General features: G+C 42.8%; 1 protein-coding gene across 1 annotated transcript in view; it reads left to right on the top strand.

Moving 5' to 3' along the window:
• LOC125094073 (collagen alpha-1(I) chain-like) overlaps positions 1–2,555 on the top strand; it is a 33,025-nt gene extending 30,470 nt beyond the window's left edge. Inside the window, exons 4-5 of the mRNA XM_047719818.1 lie at positions 1,458–1,511; positions 1,843–2,555. Coding sequence (XP_047575774.1) covers positions 1,458–1,504 — 47 coding nt within the window. The 3' untranslated portion in view covers positions 1,505–1,511; positions 1,843–2,555. The remainder of the gene's footprint in view (positions 1–1,457; positions 1,512–1,842) is intronic.
• Positions 2,556–12,754: the final 10,199 nt, after the last annotated feature.

Genomic DNA, 12,754 nt, shown 5'->3' with positions numbered 1-12,754 from the left:
TATTTTTCAGCATCTAGTATTTGAAAAACACTTTTCTCCTAAGGAAGAGTACACTTTCACCTTTCCAGTAATGAGAACCATGTAAATTATCATCTTTCTCTTTTTTTGCAAGAGTTGCTGAAGACCTCAAAATAAAGTTAAGCTGCATTAGAGACACTGCATTGACCCTTTCAGCTACCATTTTTATATGCTTTTTTCTCTTTGATCCTGATTTTCAGTTTGGGGTTTCTATTGCAATGTTTCTCAAAGTCACCCCTACCTGAGAATCACTGTAGGTGTTTGTTATAAACGCTCATTCCCGGCCCCCTCCACAGACAGACATGTTAATCAGACTCTCTCAAAGTGGGACTCCAGGGTTTACATTTTACACCAACATCCCTGGGATTCTAATGCTCAGTGAAGTTCGAGAATTACTGGCCATTTCCATATGTTATTGGTGTAAAATGCCCCATATATTTCTCGGAAGGAAAGGGAATTTCGACACGTGATAAACATGATATAAGAAAAATGTCCTAGGGGCGCCTGGGTGGCTCAGTGGGTTAAAGCCTCTGCCTTCAGTTCAGGTCATGATCTCAGGGTCCTGGGATCCAGTCCCCGCATCGGGCTCTATGCTCAGCAGGGAGCCTGCTTCCTCCTCTCTCTCTGCCTGACTCTGCCTACTTGTGATCTCTGTCTGTCAAATAAAATATGTGATCTCTGTCAAATAAAAATGTCAAATAAAATAAATAAAATCTTTAAAAAAAAGAAAAGAAAAATATCCTATATATTATGATGCAGAAGGCATTCAGGTAATGTTAACAGCATTACTTAAAATAATTTAAAAAGTAACAGAATTATTAGTGTATTACCTTAATTTTTACTTGACCTTTGTGCAATATATGAAATCACTCTCAAGATTGATGTTCACAATATTCTAAGTACTTACTACTCTTCTTGTTCAGCAATTAAAAGTTTTCAGTGAGTGTATTAAATAAAACAAAGAATCAGAGCTTAAGAGCTAGATATAAACTAATTCATTCAGTGAAGTATTGAGGGCCAAAGGCCTCCTGGAGTAGCGCTCCATCACAGAGACACTTGGACAAGACTCCGCTCCTGCGCTCAGGTTGTTTATGGGCTAGTGGGAAATGCAGACAGGTGGGAGGGGGGAGACCTTTCCATCGCCTAAGGCATCTGGCAGGTCTGCAAGGCACACACTATTGCCAAAACCAAAATAATCTATTAGCTGTATAGAGTTCAAAAAACGATGCAAAAAACACTTCTTTACTCTCCCCAGGTAAATGAATCCCTTCCAGTCCACACTGGGGCGACCAGAGGGTCCTCCAAAATCGCCTGGGGCTCTGGCCTTCCTCTCCTCTCTCCCCACCGCCCGTTTCCCTCCTACTTGGCCCTCCCTTCCCCGGACTGCTCCTTACCACCTCGTGCCCAGAGAGAATTTCCTTCTTTCTGATTCTTTCCAGACGGGCATCTAAAACAACCAGGAAACCTCCCTCCCAGGCTCAACTGACTCACCTGTAAGTCTGCTTCCACCAAGTCCATCCCACTCCTCGCCTGGCAGGGGGAGGTGTGGACCATCCCACCTGGGCGGGGGAGGAGGCTCCGCAATGGCCTGGGACTGGAGCCCAGGGCAGAAGCCAGAGGTGGGTCCCTGGGAACCAGTGTGGGAGGAGTGTTCAGAGCAGAGGGGACTCTCGGTGTAAATACCTGGGTGCCAAACAGCACTGAGCAGTGGGGGAATTTTAGCCATTCTAAATCCCCAAAAAGTAATTTTAAATCCTACTCGTATTTCAAGATTCCATATGAAACTTTCTGGGATTATGCTACTCTCATTCATCTCTTTTCTAGGCGCCTGCAAGATTGATCATCACACTGCATGATGACATTGCATTGCACTGTGACTTCTGTTGTTCCCTTGTTTCACGTGAACAAACCGGTTTTCTTAATTCGACTGTAAACCATAGGAGGACAAGGACGATGTTTTAGAGTTTAGCATTTAAATAACTGCTTTATGGAAATATAATTCTCATACCTAATAACTCACCTACTTAAAGTGTACAATTCAACAGTTTTTAGTATTTTCATACAGTTGCGCAACCATTATCACAATCAATTTTAGAACATTTTCATTATCCCCAAAAGATACATTGTACCCATCAGCTGTCACTCCCCATTTCTCCAAGCTGCAAGTTGAATTGTGTCCCCCAAGAGATATGCTCAAGTCCTAACCCCCAGATCCTATGAATGTGACCCAATTGGAAACAGCGTTTGTAGATGTAGTCAAGTGAAGAGGATGCCACATTGGATTGGGGAGGGCCCTAAATCCAGCATGACTTGGAGTCCTTATAAGGAGAGGGAAATTTGGATGCAGAGCTATGGCATCTGGGAAGAAGTCCGTATGTGAAGACAGAGACAGAGATTGGAATGCTGCTGCTACAAACCAGGAAAGGCCAAGGATTTCAGGCAACCAGAAGCTAGATGAGATAAGGACAATTTTTTCATAGGTGCCCAGGACCTTCATCCCTAGTCCTTCGGAAGGAGTATGGCCCTGCCAACACTGACTATGGACTGTGAGAGAATAAATTTCTGTTTTTCTAAGCCACCCAGTTTGTGACTCTTTGTTATGGCAAGTCTAGGAAACTAATATAGTCTCCTAAGCCTCTGTAAACCCTACCCTAGGCAAAAATAATCTACTTTCTATTTCTTTTTTTTTCTTTTTTTTTTTTTAAGATTTTATTTATTTATTTGACCGAGAGAGAGAGAGATCACAAGTAGGCAGAGAGGCAGGCAGAGAGAGAGGGGGAAGCAGGCTCCCTGCTGAGCAGATAGCCCGATATGGGACTAGATCCCAGGACCCTGAGATCATGACCTGAGCTGAAGGCAGAGCTTAACCCACTGAGCCACCCAGGCGCCCCTCTACTTTCTATTTCTATAGATCAATCTACTCCAGACATTTTATATAAATATAATTATACAATATGAAATCTTTTACTATGGATATCTTGCATTTTAATAATCTTCAGGTGTTGTCCATGTCATAGCAGGCATCAGTACTTCATTCATTTTTATTGGTAAATAATATTCCATCATATGGGTACACCATATTGGGTTTCTCCATTCATCAGCTGATGGGCATTTGGGTTGTTTCTACTTCCAGGTCTTTTGAATAATGCTGCTATGGGGATTCATGTGCAAGTTTTTGTGTGGACAATGTTTTCATTTTTCTTGGGTATATACTTAGGAATAGGATTGCTGAGTCACACCGTAACTCTATATTTAAACTTTTGAGGAAATGCCAGACTGTTTTCCAAAGTAGCCGCACCATTTTACACTCCCATCAGCAGGGTATGGGCATACCAGTTGATCTATATCCTTTCCAACACTTGTCATTATCTGTTTTTTAATGCTAATCATCCTAGATACAAAGTGGTAACTCACCATGATTATGACTTGCATTTCCCTGATGGCCAGTGAAGGTGAGCATCTTTTCTTGTGCTTATTAGTTGTCTTCTTTGGAGAAATGTCTAATCAGATCTCTTGCCCATTTCTTTTTAAGGTTTTATTTATTCATGAGAGAGAGAGTACAGGGGGAGAAGCAGAGGGAGAAGGACAAGCAGACCACACTAAGCATGAAGCCTGACAAGGGCATGGATTTCAGGACCCTGAGATCGTGACCTGAGCTGAAACCAAGAATCAGACTCCCAACTGATTGAGCCACCCAGGCACCCCTCTTGCCCATTTTTTAATTGGATTTTTTGGCTTTATGTTGTTGAGTTCTTTATATATTCTTTATATATGCTGGGTGTTCTTTATATATTCTGGGTGACTGGGTTGTCTTTTGATTATTGAGTTTTAATTATTATTGATATATTTTATAGTTTTTAAATATTCTTCACTGTACCTAACAATACCGAGCACATGATGGGGATTGTGTTTGTACATTTCTTGTGTTCAAAAAGGATCATTTGGTTTTTGTTTAATGAATGGGCTGGAAGAACATTTTTCAGAACTGTCAGGTCAAAATTGAAGGTAAGGAAAATAACCTAATATTACTGACTGCCCATGATCGGCCACGAATTGTCACTGGGAGAACCTCCCAATCACCTAAGGAAATTCTGCGTTGTTACCCCCAGCAGACCAGTGAGCACACAGGAACTGCTTACCACACATCTCACGGTTGATCAGCAGTAGAGCTGCTTTTGTCCCAATGCCTGTGTTTTTTAAATCCTGCCCCTTTGTTCCATCACGATGTGGTAAAACAAAGAGATACCAAAACCAGAGGACTTCACTTACTCCTCAGGCCTCTGATGCATGTAAAATGTCACCTCTCAACTTCATGTCTCACCCAAGGAGCTATAAACAGTTTATATGGTTTTTCAGCTCATAAATTAATGAAATCTATGCAAATACTTCTCTGGCAGTGAAGTATAGGATAGAGGAATTGTGCCAATTCTTCTGTTAAAAACTGAAGCACAAAATGGGAATATGCCTAAGTTCACTGAATAGGAAGAAACAGAGCATGTGATCCTGGACTCCCAGTAGAAGGTATGCAAGTCCTGCAGAGGTGACCTGTATATACATGCTTCAGCATCCACCGCACTTTCCAATCTGTCCAAAGTGCAAATGGCTTCTACAGCTCATGATTCTGGCTCTAGGCCAGTGACGTGCTCACTTGAATTGCAGCCAAATGGCCTCGGACTCACTGCCTGAACATGTGACTGGCCTTCTCGTGTTCTACAGAGTACTCTCCTGGAAACCCACTGACACCTAATTCTCTTGCATCCCATTCCATTTTTTTATAGACAAATGTCTTCACCCCTCAAAACCTAAAAATAGAGGTGAGATGAAGACATAGTTTGGAAGGTCTTAAAAGGCCAAAGTAAAGTCCCCAAAACATTTAAAACCCTGAGATTTAGCTCCAGGAAATAGTGCATCCGATTATCTTAATTTACAGTCTATCCTGGAAATTTCTCTTCTGGGGGGGGGGGAAGCCATCTGCAAATGATTCCTGTTTGTAAATAAATAATATATTTTTTTAAAATGTCAGAGGAAGACATCAGAAAATAGAAAAAGAAATTAAATGGGAAATAATTTGAAACTACCCAAGTAGGTTATGGACAAGAAGACCATTTATGAGGATACAATTAATATGGCCATATTAGGGGCACGTGGGTGGCTCAGTGGGTTAAAACCTCTGCCTTCGGCTCGGGTCATGATCCCAGAGTCCTGGGATCGAGCCCCGCATCGGGCTCTCTGCTCAGCGGGGAGCCTGCTTCCTCCTCTCTCTCTGCCTGCCTCTCCGCCTGCTTGTGATCTCTGCCTGTCAGGCAGATGAATAAAATCTTTAAATATATATATATATATATATGGCCGTATTAATAGATTAATTTGACTTATTTTCACGGAGCTGGCCAAGCAGAAATAGAAAAATGAATTATGGATGAGGTTAAATCATCCTCGGGAAAGGAAATCCAAAGGAACATTTCTGCTTATAAAAGAAAGATCACGTCTGTGTTGATCGATTCCTTGTGGTTTTTCTCACGTCGATTGTGCCTGTGTGGTTCTGTCCTGTTCATGGGCCCGCTTCCCGGTTGGATGTCCCCACGAGGCAGGCTGCTTGACACCTGCAGGAAATCATCGCTTGCCAGAACTCTAGGAACAACGGTCAATGGAATTTTGCCTCCCTGGTCTTAGAAAAGGGCAAAAATGTTTGTTTCCCTCAAAGGCCAGTTGAAAGTTGTCACATTGTCCCTGAAGCCCAGCCCTGGGCCTTCCCCACTGCTAAGAGTCAGTTGACACCTCCGGGTCCCTGGTCTCCCCTGGCAACTGACCGGCGCAGGGTGAGGCATCCCTGGGCCTGCCCTTGGAAGCCCTCGGCAGTTGCTACTATTGATACTTTCTTACCCAGGGAAGGAAGTAGCTTTGGAAGATTTTGAGACCCAGCTAACAGTCTGGATGTTTGAAACCTAAAGTGAATATAACTTTAAAGAAGCAGTTTAGTTATATAGTGCCTACTTCTTTTTTATTACATACTTTCCCAGGGAGCATGTTAATTGAAAGTGTACATCATCCTATGTCAGGAAGTGATGAAGTTTTTTGTTTTTTTTTTTAAGATTTTATTTTTTTTTTAAAGATTTTATTTATTTATTTGACAGAGAGATCACAAGTAGGCAGAGAGGCAGGCAGAGAGAGAGGAGGAAGCAGGCTCCCTGCCGAGCAGAGAGCCCGATGCGGGGCTCGATCCCAGGACTCTGAGATCATGACCTGAGCTGAAGGCAGCGGCTTAACCCACTGAGCCACCCAGGCGCCCCGAAGATTTTAATTTATTTATTTATTTGACAGAGATCACAAGTAGGTGGAGAAGCAGGAAGAGAGAGAGGAGGAAGCAGGCTCCCCAGTGAGCAGAGAGCCCGATGTGGGGCTTGATCCCAGGACCCTGGGATCATGACCTGAGCCGAAGGCAAAGGCTTAACCCACGGAGCCACCCAGGTGCCCCAGAAAGTGATGAAGTTTGATGGATAAATTTTCCTCTGATTCCTTCCCCCAGCTTCACTGAATTTTATGCATCACATCTAAAAACCTAGTTAGAACCACAAAATATCTTGAGAGGAGTAATGGGTGAAAGGATGAGGTTTTCCGTTGGGCAAGTTACTCTGTGGGTGCTAAAGATTCAGGAGACTTCCTATCTTGATTGGATAGTTGGCTTCACTTGAGTTAATCTGATGAATTTTTTTAAAAGATTTTATTTATTTATTTGACAGACAGAGATCACAAGTAGACAGAGAGGCAGGCAGAGAGCGGGGGGAGCAGCCTCTCTGCTGAGCAGAGACCCTGATGCGGGGCTCCATCCCAGGACCCTGAGATCATGACCTGAGCCGAAGGCAGAGGCTTAACCCACTGAGCCACCCAGGCACCCCTAATCTGATGAATTTATAAAAGAATAACATAGCTGGGGCACAGAGAATTGTACATTATGTAAAAGTATATAAAATATTATTTTAAAAATAAATGCATATCCCGGAGCACCTGGTTGAGGCAGTTGGGTGAGCCACCAACTCTTGATTTCAGCCCAGGTCATGATCTCAGGATTGTGAGATCGAGCCCTGTGTCAGGCTCAGTGCTCATCATGGAGTCTGCTTGAGATTCTCTCTCCCTCTCCCTATGCCCCTCTGCTCATGATCTCTCTTTCATTCTCTAAAATCAATCAATCAATCAATCAATCTTTAAAAAAAAATCCATATCCCTCCTTTACCAAAAAGCCGGTCATATTGATGACAATAATATGTTTTTGTTTATTTACTGAAAACAAAAAATTGTCAAACTAATTACTACAGCACCTCTGGAATAATGGTATGGATTTATTGAGCACCTACTATGTGCCAGTCACTTTGTGAATATGATTCCTAATTATTACAAGGTGGATATTCTTACTTCTAATTTACAGATGAGTAGGCTGAAGCTCAGAAAGAGATCATTTGGTCGAAGCCTGAGCCCCATGGGATCAAGTCCAAAGTCCACCAGGATTTAGCAGACCAAGGAGGTCTAAAGTTTCTAAAGCTAAGTGCAGTAAACGACACAGTTATTCAAGATAAATGTAAAGGTAAAATGCATGAGATGCCGGGACAACAGGCAGTCCAGGACATAACATTTAAACTATAAGACATCATCTTAAAAATATGTGCACCGTGCTCTTGGCAAATACTTAAATGTACAAGGAGCTGAGAACGTGAGTATAGAGTGAGTATAACAGAGTTATGGGGAGTACTGAACAGAAGAGTGAGAAGTGTGAGAAGACAGAAAGGGAGGGTTAATTTCAGGGAAGTTGATCAAGGACCTAAGTGCCAGGAAAGGTGTTTGGACTTTACCTGCAGACAGTCCCATATAACCACTAGCATCTGTATGGTGTTTGACAAGTGCCTTCACACGCATTATTACACTTGACACTGAAGGTGTGAGAGGTGGTATTTCCAGAGACTTTAGGTGACTTTTCCAAGACTACTATGCTGATAAGCAGTAGAGGTCCCTGTTTCTACAAAACTTGGGCTTTTCCCACTTTTTCAAGTTAATTGCCAACTTCCACAGCTGGCAGTCCTTCAGAATTACAAATTGCCATCAGCAACCACCAATAAAAAGCAAAATAGATTATGTGGGAGAATAGCACATGGCCAACCCATTGTTCTGTGAGTATGCATTATAATAGTTCTTCTAGAAGAGAGCTGAGTCCTAAGGATTAGATGTTAAGAACAAGAAAGTAGTTATTCATAATCTTCTCTTAATTATGAAAGGAATAAATATTTCATAGAAAACTGGGATGGGTCACCTGGGGGGCTCACTAGGTTAAGAGTTTGACTCTTGATTTTAGCTCACGTCTTTTTTCTTTTTTTTTTTTAAGATTTTATTTGTCAGAGAGTGCACAAGAACAGAAGCAGGGGGAGCGGCAGGCAGAGGGAGAAGCAGGCTTCTCACCGAGCAGGGAGCCCGATGTGGGACTCGATTTCAGGAGTCTGGGATCATGACCTGAGCCGAAGGCAGATGCCTAACCAACTGAGCCACCCAGGCATCCCCCGACCCCTGGCTTTTTTGGTTTTTTTCAGATTTTTCTTATTTATTTGAGAGAGAGAATGAGAGAGAGAGAGCATGAGCAGGGGGAAGGCAGAGGGAGAAGCAGGATCCCCGCTGAGCAGGGAGCCTGACACAGCGCTCAGTCCCAGGAACCTGAGATAATGACCTGAGCTAAAGGCAGATGCTTAACCAGCTGAGTCACCCAGGTACCCCTCAGGTCCGGACTTAATCTCAGGGTTGTGAGTTCAGGCTCTGCACTGAGCTGGAACATACATTTTAAAAAAGTATCTAAAACGAAACTAGGAAATAAAGGATGTAAAGAAGAACGCAGCAATTATCCATAAGTTTACAGCTAATCATTTGTACATTTGAGCTCATTTGTTTCCTGTCTGTGGTACACCCTAGCAAGATATTTGAATGTCTTCCTCCCTCACACGTTGCATCCGACCAGCCTTCCAGTCCTACGACCCTGTCTTCTGAATATGTTCCAAACCTATCCAGTTCCTCTCAGCCTCTACCTTGGCATAGACTACCATCATCTCTTGCCTAGATTATTGCAATTTCCTGCAAACCAGTCTCCTTAGCTTCCGTCTGGCACACCTTCTCCCACTGCACTCAGAGTTGTTTTTCTAAAATGCAAACTGCTCAAAAGCTCTGGATGGCATCCATCACCCTTAGGATAATGCTCACACCACTCACGGGTCCCTAAGGCCCTCCGCCTGACCGCCCCCACCGCCCCTCTGTCTCCCCACTTTCATTGTACAGACCTTTACCATCCTCTGCAGCTACACCTCTGAAGAACACTTTCTGCTAGAATGCTCTTTGCCTTACTGCTTTTCAGCTTTCATTTCAATTCCAGCTCACACATCGTTCTTTGGGGAAGATTTATTTGACCACTTTTCCTTTCTTTGCACAGGATTAGAGGCTCTTCCTACAAATTCTCCCCCTTATTTGACTTTATTATTATCCTCTTGTTTAACTGCCTGTCTCCTTCACTCATTGTAAGCGGTGAAGGCAGTGTCTCTTTGTCTTTTATTCTCCACTCACTATGCCATATGCAGGGCCATATGTGGCAGAGGGAAAGTATTTGACATCCACTGGACACACCTGGCCATACTGATACATCACACAAAATGTGTTGAATAAATTTGAGTAATCTTTCTATAGGTTCTCTTGGATTTTCAATGTAGGGGCTTATGTTATTTGTGAATAATGATGGTTTGTCTTCTTCCTCTCTAGGCCCTTTTGTTGTTTTCCTTGTCTTACTATGCAGCTAAGATCTCCAATGTGATGTTGAATAGATGTTGATACTTGGCATTCTTGTAATTTAGTTTTAAAAGGAAAGATTTATCATTTCAACATTAAGTATTGTGTGTGATGTAGATTTTTGTTTGGTATCTTCATTATATTAAGGAAATGCACTTCTAGTCTTAGTTGACTACATTTCTTTTTTTATAAATTATGAATGAATACTGAATTTCATCTAGTGCATTTTCTGCCTCACTGAGATGGTTTATTTTCTTGATAATGTGTTGAATTATATTTTCTAATTTTCTTGTGTTAAAACCTCCTACATCCTTGTATTGGTCATGATGTCTTACTGTTTTATAATGTTAAACCAATTGCTGGATTTTATTTACTAGCCTTTTATTGAGAATTTTAAAAATCCATGTTTATTAGAAAATTGGCTTATAATTTTGTTTTCTCTTTCTGTGATGGTCTGGTTTTGATATGAAGCAACTTTGTAGCCTCATAAGATGAGTTGGGGAAACTTTCTCTTTTTTCTATTCTCCAAGACAGTGTAGACACAGGAAAGAGTCCTTAAAAGTTTGGTACTCATTTATAAAACTATCGGGACTGAGTGCAGGTTCATATATATATATATATATATATATATATATATATATATACACATACACATATATATATATTCAATGTGTGTGAGTGGGGGAACGGGCAGAGGGAGAATCTCAAGCAGTCTCCCCGCTGAGCCAGAGCCCAGTGCAGGGCTCGATCCCACAACCCCAATTTCATGATCTGAGTTGAAACCGAGTCCAACACTTAACCAACTGAACCACCCAGACTCCTTTCTGGTATAGTCCATATGCAATTTTACTACTGGAAATTTCACATTTGCTCAAGACGTGGCAAACACAGGTCATTAATTAATTGGCCTGTGACAGCCTGTGCAAGGGTAACAAATAGGTCTCATCTCCATACCAACTCACATACAAGGAGTGACTGCCTGGACAACTTTATCAACAATGATTCTGAGGTACTTTCTGGCTCAGTGGGGAAGAATGCTTTGACTCATGAGTTATACCTGCTAGAGGCCTGGGTGTGGGGTGTGGCAGAATGAATGCCACTATTTGCTGTGCCATTCTGATGACTGTCACCAGGCTCCACAAAACAGACAGAAAGCCATAGTCCACAGTGCTTAAAGGGCCCTGGTCTCCTTGAGGCTGATAAAGGACACAGTTCCTCCCGACCTGGCATTATTTGACATTGGGTCTTGTAAAGTGCTTTCTCCAGACACTAGTAATCAGAGCTTGGCCAACAGCTCAGAGATCAGCAGACTAAACCCAGGCCAACTATGTGGCTGACTGAGTGGTGAGCTCCCCAAGCCCTCTGATGTCTAGATGGGGAAGCACCCAGCTTCTTCACAACCATGTCAGAGCTGGGCCTACATAAGCCTTTGGATGTGGGCCACTATGGTTGGATCCGGCTAGGATCTCCACCCCACCCCTTCATCCACCCACTACCCGAAAGAACAGGCCACCCTGGCCACAGAATTAGGCCTGTGAGCCAGGCTTGTCCAGTTCAGAGAGTGTCCCCAGTTGGGAATATGACCCAGACTGGAACTGAGAGTCCTTATCTTGAAGATTATATAGGAGCATTTCTAGGAAACCACTCTTTATTCCTCGAGAATTGCTGAGTAGGGATGATACTTACCTCAAAGTAAAAGGCAGAGTGTACACAACATAGAGATTTATTTCTCAACTTAGCCCATCAAAGATACAGTCTACCAGATTTGGGCAAACAGCCTTCAGTCTATAATGTTGCCTGCCTGGGTCTTCTGGGACTCTCCACGAGTGACCATACTGGAAAGTAAAGTAGGATGAATGGGGGTGCTCTTCGCTTGCAACAGGGACAATGTGGAAACTCCTAGACAGGTATGTTTGACAGTATGTTAGGGACTGGGGGAGCCCCAGAGCTTTGGCACCAAGGACGCCTGCCGGAGGCAGCTGGGAGGCAGCCGGGAGGCAGCCGAAGGTCCTGGTGAGAGGTACCACACTGAGAAAAGGAGTGGGTAGTGGTAGGGACAAGCTTCAACAGCCTCATGACTTTGTCTACAGCCTGCCCTGACCAGCTTAGGCTTGTTAGCTACAACATTCTTCCTATTCCTTTCTCTGCCTCATTTTGAATGATGACAGGATTGTTGATATGATGCATTGACAACATTTAACCACAAATGGCACCAATTAGTCATTTCATAAAGTTCAACATGCACTGATACAATTCCTTATCTCAACTCTCTGGGGTTGGTGGGGGAGGCCAGGAGTGGAAAACGTGTCTCTTGCCTGAAGAAAGGTTCTCAACGAATCAGCTCTTCATCTAATTTGAGGTGACAGGTATGGATGATATATTCTAACTAAAGCATTCTTGACTCCATATGACTTTGTAAAGATACTAAAATCCATTCATGCTCACATATGCATCAATGTCTCTCCTCCTTGACTCAGCAGATTTTCACAAGCAAGAATTTCCCTCTTTTTTACTCCCCTTTACTAACCGATGAAAATATAAAACGTTATAATAAATCATTCTCTTCACAGATTATCTGCTTCTTTGACAAATAATGTTCACATAATTTTAGAGACTTGTGAGAGGGGATAGAATTGAATGAGGCCTCCAGAGGAGGTAGGGACAGAGCTAAAGAGGTGCTCATGGCCTAATTACAGAAGATCTAAGAATAGTATCTGTCAATAACTGTGAAGACGCTGAGAAGTCACCTACATTCAGACTAACAAATTAATCTGCCAGTTTCCTGGATGCTGACAGAAGATATGAAATTCCTGGGACTGGGGACAGCAGGCAATTTATTCCACACAGTCACAGCAGTAGCCGAAGTATCAGCATCTGCATCGGTCCCCCAAGCCCCAATTCTCACAGGTGGTGAGGAACAGCCAGATGACAC

Source organism: Lutra lutra, chromosome 2 (assembly GCF_902655055.1).
Source record: "Lutra lutra chromosome 2, mLutLut1.2, whole genome shotgun sequence".
Lineage (NCBI taxonomy): Eukaryota > Metazoa > Chordata > Mammalia > Carnivora > Mustelidae > Lutra > Lutra lutra.
This window is presented reverse-complemented; position numbering and strand designations above follow the sequence as displayed.